Genomic DNA, 8,960 nt, shown 5'->3' with positions numbered 1-8,960 from the left:
ACTTACATTATAGGTTAGAGAATAATCTCAATAATAAAAGAAAGAGTCCCTCACAACTCAGAAGTCAAATTACAACTAATATAACTTTCAGCAAACTAGGATAAATATACGCACTCTCACTTTTATTATCACTGTACCCGAAAAACAAAAAAAAACCTTATCTCGCTCTCGCTTGTCAGTGTTGCCCACGCAGTGTTGCCATCTCACAACGTTGAAAAAATTATTTGTATTTTTATGTATGACTATGTTAGGTTAGTTAATTAATAATGGTGACTAAAGTGTTCAGAAGTTCTTAAGACCTTTCACCTTTAGTAACCAGGGAATCTACGTGCTACATATTATGATTAAAAAACTAACGATTTGATATATGTTACAGGATACCCTGGAACACCCGGAACACCAGGATTCCCAGGGCAACCAGGAAAACCAGGTACACCAGGAACTCCCGGATACCCAGGACAGCCAAGTCAGCCGGGATTCCCAGGACAGCCAAGTAAACCAGGATTCCCAGGACAGCCAGGAACACCGGGAACTCCGGGTACGCCAGGAACACCTGGATACCCAGGACAGCCAAGTCAGCCTGGACTTCCAGGGACGCCCGGAACTCCCGGATTTCCAGGAAAACCAGGCACTCCTGGAACGCCCGGATACCCAGGACAGCCAAGTCAACCAGGATTCCCCGGACAGCCAGGAAGGCCCGGCACACCTGGAACACCAGGATACCCAGGACAACCCAGTCAGCCAGGATACCCAGGAAAACCTGGAACTCCAGGAATTCCAGGACAGCCAGGAAAACCAGGCACACCAGGAACACCGGGATACCCAGGACAGCCAAGCCAGCCAGGATATCCAGGACAGCCTAGTCAGCCCGGACTCCCCGGAACACCCGGAACTCCAGGATTCCCAGGACAACCCAGTCAGCCAGGATACCCAGGAACACCCGGAACTCCAGGACAGCCAGGAAAACCAGGAACACCGGGATACCCAGGACAACCCAGCCAGCCAGGATACCCAGGAACACCAGGATCACCAGGATACCCCGGACAGCCAAGTCAGCCCGGACACCCAGGAACACCTGGAACTCCAGGATTCCCAGGACAACCTGGAAAACCAGGAACGCCTGGATTCCCAGGACAACCCAGTCAGCCAGGATACCCAGGACATCCAAGCCAGCCAGGAAAACCAGGTACTCCTGGAACACCTGGATACCCCGGACAGCCCAGTCAACCAGGACACCCAGGAACACCCGGAATTCCAGGACAGCCAGGAAAACCAGGCACACCAGGAACACCGGGATACCCAGGAACACCAGGATCACCTGGATTCCCAGGACAGCCAAGTCAGCCAGGATACCCAAGTCAGCCCGGATACCCCGGTACACCAGGAACTCCAGGGTTCCCAGGACAACCAGGACAACCGAGTCAACCAGGATATCCAGGATACCCAGGACAGCCTAGCCAACCAGGATACCCTGGGCAGCCAGGAAAACCGGGAACACCCGGTACACCAGGGATCCCAGGAAAACCAGGAACTCCCGGATATCCAGGACAGCCAAGTCATCCAGGATTCCCTAGCCAACCTGGATACCCAGGAACTCCAGGAACACCTGGAACACCTGGATACCCAGGACAGCCAAGTCAGCCCGGATTCCCAGCCCAACCAGGAACACCGGGGACGCCAGGCACACCGGGTTACCCTGGGCAGCCAGGAAAACCAGGAACACCAGGATACCCTGGACAGCCAAGTCAGCCAGGTTACCCAGGACAGCCGGGTATGTCAAGAAATCATTTTAAAAAATTTTCATGATTATAATATTAGTAATGTAGTAATCGAATTGCTAGTGGATATAATATCTCAAATATTCAGTTCAAACATTTTGAACTATCGCGGAGGTATGAAACTGAAGTTTCCTATGATACATTTTCTATTTTTTTTTATATTCAGAATTGTGGGTTATTTGAGAAACCAAGACACATTTCATTTTCATATATCTCGGAGAAAGGATTAAGGTCGGGTGGCGTTGAAATATCAAGGATCAGTTTAATACTTAAGGAAACTAAGACCTTAATACTAGCATGCACCAAAGACAACGTGCCCCGTCTTATAATCATTAAACTAAGCATTTATTGCTATGAAAATTCTTAATTCGCGGTTCGTAGCATTTAATATTAATATTAATTTTTTCCTATACAACTAAATATTAATAAGTTTACCTGGCTGAAAATATGATGGATTCTATTAGACATTTATTTTAATATTCGTTAATTAATATTTATTAGAAAGATGTAAATCATAAGCGGAACATTGATAAATGATATGAAATGTTTAGGTAAACCAGGGCAACCAGGATACCCAGGACAACCTTCTCAACCAGGATTCCCAGGCCAACCACAACCTCACCCAGGATACCCAGGATCACCAGGGCACCCAGGTAACAAAATCATACACTAAAAATGAAATAAAAACCATTCCATGAAGAATTTAAAACCCTTAAAATTCATTTATTTGCAAATTTGTATGTGAAAGACTACACTAAGTGTAAAATTCCTCTTCATCCAGCTTTTAGCTCTGCAGTCGAAATTTATAAAAAAAATAGCTGCTTTCTTTGAATAGTGACACATCTGACAAAGAAATTAGCTTTGATTAAGAATTAGACATGTTCCAAAGGTTTCGTTCTCTAATGCGACCTTATGTACTGTTCTAAAGCTTGGTAGAGTTGACAAAAAGTATGCACAGTCTACGTTGCAGTCTATAGAATATAAAATAAAATAACATTTTATTCAACAATTATTTTTTGTGTTAGAAGTGTTGACACTACCAAGTTAAGCAGCGATCTTACGTTTTTTGCAAATGATTATTGTTTGATTTATTAATTTCCTTTCTCTTATCCATAGTGGATTGGAAAAGCTGTTAATACACTTAGTTGGCTTTTGTCTAAATAATCGATGGATAGTGATAGATGAACTCTACTGCAATATAAAAGCACTTATTGTTCTCTTCATTCGATCCTACAAGAACATAGTTTGTTGCTTTTATGTTCTTATTATATGCAATAAAGATTTTATTCTGGTTTCATCTTCCAAAAAACAATCCACAAATTAAAATCCTAAAGACAAAAATTCCAAAATCCACTAAATTTTCAGTCCCATATTAAGCGAGGCATCCTGAGTGGGATATCAGGAGATTCATATGTAATTACCACAACAGCTTAGTTTACTTTCTACATTTTAATGAATAGAAATAATAATATTGCCGTTTTACTCCCTAGATATTCTGTTTGCTCCCCTGTACTTACTGAAAAAGAGCATGTAACTCATTTTTTAACTAGTGCTCTAAGAAGAAATCATCTTTTCCATAGTATAACTATCCTTAATAGTTTTTTTTTGCTCCCTCAATAACTTCATCAAGTAACGGTGCGTTATATCAGAAAATATATTATTATGCAGTGAAAAAAAAAGTATAATGAAAATGTTTTTAGAATGACATTTTCATCATACTTTTTTTTTTATTAATTTGTTTGTTGTATTTGTTTTATTATTAATTTATATTTAAAAGTTTTTCCAGTGTATTAATGTTTGCACATAACTTGATTTCGATTTCTTCCAGTAATATTTATACTAAAAATATATGTTACTTCATTGCACATGAAATCGATAATATTAAAATTAGACTAGCTGATTGTACCTTTTATTGTATCATAAATACATATATACATTTTATAGGAAAACCCGGATTCCCCGGAACACCAGCACAACCTGGCTACCCAGGAATACCCGGCAGACCAGGAACACCTGGAACCCCAGGAACTCCAGGAAAGCCAGGGCAACCTGGACAACCAGGATACCCAGGACAACAGCCAACAGGACCAGGATTCCCAGGCACGCCTTCACAACCGGGATATCCCGGAACACCTTCGCAGCCTGGATACCCAGGAACACCCGGAAGACCAGGAACTCCGGGAACACCTGGAAAACCAGGGCAACCTGGACAACCGGGATACCCCGGACAACAACCTACAGGCCCAGGATTCCCAGGTACTCCATCACAACCTGGATATCCAGGGACACCATCACAGCCGGGCTACCCAGGCGTACCCGGAAGGCCAGGAACTCCTGGAACACCTGGATACCCAGGACAACAACCCACGGGACCAGGGTTCCCAGGAACGCCATCACAACCAGGATATCCCGGAACACCTTCGCAGCCTGGATACCCAGGAGCACCAGGAAGACCCGGAACACCTGGAACTCCAGGAACGCCCGGAAAACCAGGACAGCCAGGATACCCAGGACAACAACCGACAGGACCAGGTTTCCCAAGCACTCCATCACAACCGGGATATCCTGGAAAACCATCACAGCCAGGTTACCCAGGAGTACCTGGAAGGCCAGGAACACCAGGAACGCCAGGATTCCCAGGACAACAGCAACCAGGATATCCAGGAACACCATCACAGCCTGGATACCCCGGAACACCATCTCAGCCTGGATACCCAGGAACACCCGGAAGACCAGGAACACCTGGAACACCAGGTAAACCAGGACAGCCCGGATACCCTGGACAACAACCCACTGGACCAGGATTCCCAGGAACACCATCACAACCAGGATATCCTGGAACTCCATCACAGCCAGGCTACCCAGGAGTACCCGGAAGGCCAGGAACACCTGGAACTCCTGGAACGCCAGGATTCCCAGGACAACAACCCACCGGACCAGGATTCCCAGGAACACCATCGCAACCAGGATATCCAGGAACACCATCACAGCCTGGATACCCAGGAACACCATCTCAGCCCGGATACCCTGGAACACCCGGAAGACCAGGAACACCTGGAACGCCTGGAACACCAGGTAAACCAGGACAGCCCGGATATCCTGGACAACAACCTACTGGACCAGGATTCCCAGGGACTCCATCACAACCTGGATACCCTGGAAAACCAACAGGCCCAGGAACACCATCCCAACCTGGCTTCCCAGGAGTACCCGGCAGACCAGGAACACCTGGAACCCCTGGCACGCCAGGATATCCAGGACAACAACCCACTGGACCAGGATTCCCAGTCACACCATCGCAACCGGGATACCCAGGAACACCATCACAGCCTGGATACCCAGGAGTACCCGGCAGGCCCGGAACGCCTGGAACTCCAGGAACGCCAGGTAAACCAGGGCAGCCCGGATACCCTGGACAACAACCTACAGGACCAGGATTCCCAGGAACACAGCCGGGATATCCTGGAACTCCAGGTACTCCAGGAAAACCCGGACAGCCCGGATACCCAGGACAACCAATTGGCCCGGGATACCCTGGAACTCCATCACAACCTGGCTACCCAGGAACTCCTGGGACCCCTGGAACACCCGGTAGACCAGGACAACCGGGTTACCCAGGAACACCATCTCAGCCAGGATTCCCAGGAACACCAGGCCAACCAAGCGTCCCCGGTTATCCAGGAAAACCGACTGGGCCTGCTTACCCAGGGCATCCGGGAAAACCAGGAAAGCCAGGATATCCTGGAACTCCAACTCAACCAGGATGTACAGGACGACCAGGGCAATCATGTCAGCCGAGCTACCCAGGAGAAGGTTCTACTCCTGGTGTTACGGTCATTACTTATCCTCTTCCAATCGTCCCTAGTCCAGGATCTTGCCCATGCTATCTTGTTTCTCCTAATGGTACAACGACAGGTCAAGGGGTATCCCCAGGATCTATTCAGCTACCGGCTGACTTACCACCGAATGCAGTCTTGGGCTATATTCCTGTAATATTTGTCCCTTACTGTCCAGGTAATTCAACAAACACGGAGGAAATCAAGCCAATGTTTCCATCCGCTGTCCCTGTTCCTTATGAATGCTCTCAGTGCTCCGCAGGCTCATCCCAGTCACAAAGTGTCTTTTACAAAAGATACAGCCGGGGAGGTGACAAATTTGTGGACTCAGTGATACCAGTGGAATATGGTGCTAAGCTCAACCCAAGGCAACGAGTAAGGAAAGTTGTATCGAAGCGACCTCTGAATTAGAATAAGAAAGCAACATTGTGATCGTGCCCGTCGACAAGTTGTGTTTTGCAAGTTGTATATTTTGATGATATGAAGAAGAACCGCCTAGAGCACAGCACAACTTGTGGACAGCCACTTTGAACTGAACGATTTTTTCTGTAATTATTTAAATACTTTTGTAATTCCTTAATGGTGAGACATTTTTAGAATAATAATATGTAATACCATGACAGACTCATTTCTTAATTTTTTTAGTTTAAGTTAATAAACATTTTCGTATACACAATTATTTTTCTTCAACACCCTCTGAAAGTACTTCCTTTATAAACTAAAATATATTCTATAAGAAACCAATAAACAGTAAACACTGATGAATTATAAAAATGATAGCAGAATTCAATTCATGTATTTTGGAAACGCCCTATGCTTAGGGGTGTTTCTCAAACAATCAAAGAATGAAATATTTTTTAGTTTTAATACAAATAACGGAAAAATTCTTTCTGATAAACAACATCAAGAAATTCTATTGAAATGTTTTACTAAAGATTTTTTTTTATACAATAATCCTAATTATTTGAATACAAATGAGAAATAACAATAGTAAATGAGAATTATATTCGGAAATATATTCAGCCAATCCGATTGAAGCATAATTAAAATATAGCATATTGGGAGAGCTTAACGTATTCGATTATAATGAAGATGATCAATGTTTGTTTTCAATTACATAATTCCCTCGCCAAGATCCTTTTCAAATAATTCAGAAAAAATGAACGGTATATGAACGAATTATTATCCCACAAAACTGATATCTATAATAGATCCTTGAGGTCCAATCAAAGTACGGGGAAAAGCCCTGTTAGAGGCTGATATGATTCAGTGTTTTACTAAGCCCTTGAAATGAAGTTTGAAAGTTATAGCAATCTTGATAACAGGCATCAGGCAAGAAGGGGGCTTAGAGCAACTTTACACACTCTAAGTTTATCGTAATAGACTAGGTGAAGCATTATAAAATAAAACGAAAACTTCATACGGTTGTTCAAGCTTATGAGATTAAAGCTCTTTAGAAAAGTGGCCGCGATTGGACAGATATTGCAGGAGCCGGAGAGAAATTTCGTTGAGTATTATCATTTTTATTAAATTATATAATAAAAGCCGGCTTCCTGTCGTTGGTATTACGGGTACAATAGAGCTATATAATATCAACAGAAAATATATTAATATATGAAAATGTATTATTGCAAGTACAGAACTACATCCATTTTTAAGGTATATTAATAGAAAATCTCTGATTAAATATTATGAGTACAGTATAAACCCTTGCCAACTTTTAAATTATAAATATATGAAATTTATAACTAAAGCTTTGGAAATTTAAACAATTTCCTAAAAATTGGGTAGGCATTCATAAATAATAAATTAAAAGTTAAATAAATATATTTAAGGTTTAATTCAAAGGTTAGAGAAAGTCAAAATGGTTAGGTTATCTTAAGTTTATGTTAAACATAAATAGATTAATAACTTTATAGACTTCATTCAAAACTTCACCACTTCGACTAAAGCGGTGAGTTTAAATATATAGTTAGACATTTTAACTAATAATAAAGGGAATTAATGGGGTACCTCCAGCCGTAAATGCCGTAGAGAGGACGTTGTACTGACCAGGCTGAGAGTAGGTCACACGAGGCTCACTCACTCCTATCTTATTTCAAAAGAAACACCTCCGAACTGCCTGTATTGCAATAACAATCTAACAATAAGCCATGTTTTCCAACGATGCCCATATTTCACACCACACATCAATAGCTTAGGACTAAACCAAGATATCTCAAAAACCCTTAGAGACGATGATAAAGCAATAAAAATGGTGTTTCAGTTTTTAAAATCACAAAATTTACTAACAAACTTTATTCCATTATTCCAATAACTTTATTGGAAGAAAGAAAAAAATAATAATTATAAAATAAATAAATAAAATAATAAATAATCAAATTAAAAAATAAATAAACGAATATTAGCAAAATTAAATAAAATATAAATGGCGTTGATGACCAATGAAGTTTGGTGCCACTAAACAAAAACAAACAAACAAGGGAAATAATATGATGATGTTGTAAAGGATGAAGTGCAGAAGACGTCTTCGGATAACGAGTCTGAAGAGTCTAAAGAGGATATCTAAAAACTATCTGCATCAGCTTAACTTTTAGTTAAACAAGAAGAATAAAAGAAGTTAGCAACGACTTTTACATATTTACCAAATTTTAAATGAGTATTGATATATTTCATTGATATTTTTTCTGTTTGTCTGTTTCAAATAACTCTAATTTCATATGCGTATTTAACTAATAACGTGTTTAGTATTTACTTGTGTGCTAATATTTTTTAAAAAATGATGAAATAGGCTAGGATATAATACAAATTTAGAAAGTTGAATTTTTTATTTCTATATAAGAAGATGGTCAGGGTTGCGGTCAAAAGTGAAACAAAAATAGTTTACAACTATTTATTGTCCGACGTTTCGCCCCACTTTACAGGGCTTCATCAGGGCTGCTCAAATGAATCTGTTGAACAGAAATTTTTTATTTCGTCTGCACAAGATTAGAAGATAGGTTTCTTTTGTGTCAGTACCGACTCAAGTGAAGAAATTTCAGATGGGTAAAAAGTTTAATAAATAAAAAAAAAAGAGAAATAAATTACTAATCGAAAAACATTCAAATTTTGAGTTTTTAAAGTTGAATTTTGGAATGCATCTGCACAACACACGGCACAGCACTAGCTTGGCAGACAGGTTTCTTTTGTATCAGTACTAACCCTAGTTTCATATGTGTAAAAAACCAAGAGGTATGAAATAACTGCATTTTTTGTGTTTTTGTTACGGTTTGGAACTTCCGCCATTTTTAAACTCCCCTTAACTGGATTGACAGACTCGTCAATTTTGATTCCCAAATGTATGTAG

General features: G+C 41.3%; 1 protein-coding gene across 1 annotated transcript in view; it reads left to right on the top strand.

Moving 5' to 3' along the window:
* LOC106680538 (collagen alpha-1(III) chain) overlaps positions 1 to 6,290 on the top strand; it is a 54,763-nt gene extending 48,473 nt beyond the window's left edge. The window contains exons 4-6 of the mRNA XM_014420309.2: positions 377 to 1,771; positions 2,330 to 2,431; positions 3,723 to 6,290. Coding sequence (XP_014275795.1) covers positions 377 to 1,771; positions 2,330 to 2,431; positions 3,723 to 6,025 — 3,800 coding nt within the window. The 3' untranslated portion in view covers positions 6,026 to 6,290. The remainder of the gene's footprint in view (positions 1 to 376; positions 1,772 to 2,329; positions 2,432 to 3,722) is intronic.
* Positions 6,291 to 8,960: the final 2,670 nt, after the last annotated feature.

The sequence above is a fragment of the Halyomorpha halys genome, unplaced genomic scaffold (assembly GCF_000696795.3).
Source record: "Halyomorpha halys isolate HHAL.00 unplaced genomic scaffold, Hhal_1.1 Scaffold266.1, whole genome shotgun sequence".
Classification (NCBI taxonomy): domain Eukaryota; kingdom Metazoa; phylum Arthropoda; class Insecta; order Hemiptera; family Pentatomidae; genus Halyomorpha; species Halyomorpha halys.
The sequence above is the reverse complement of the archived record's forward strand: the minus strand, read 5'-3'. Positions and strand labels throughout refer to the sequence as shown.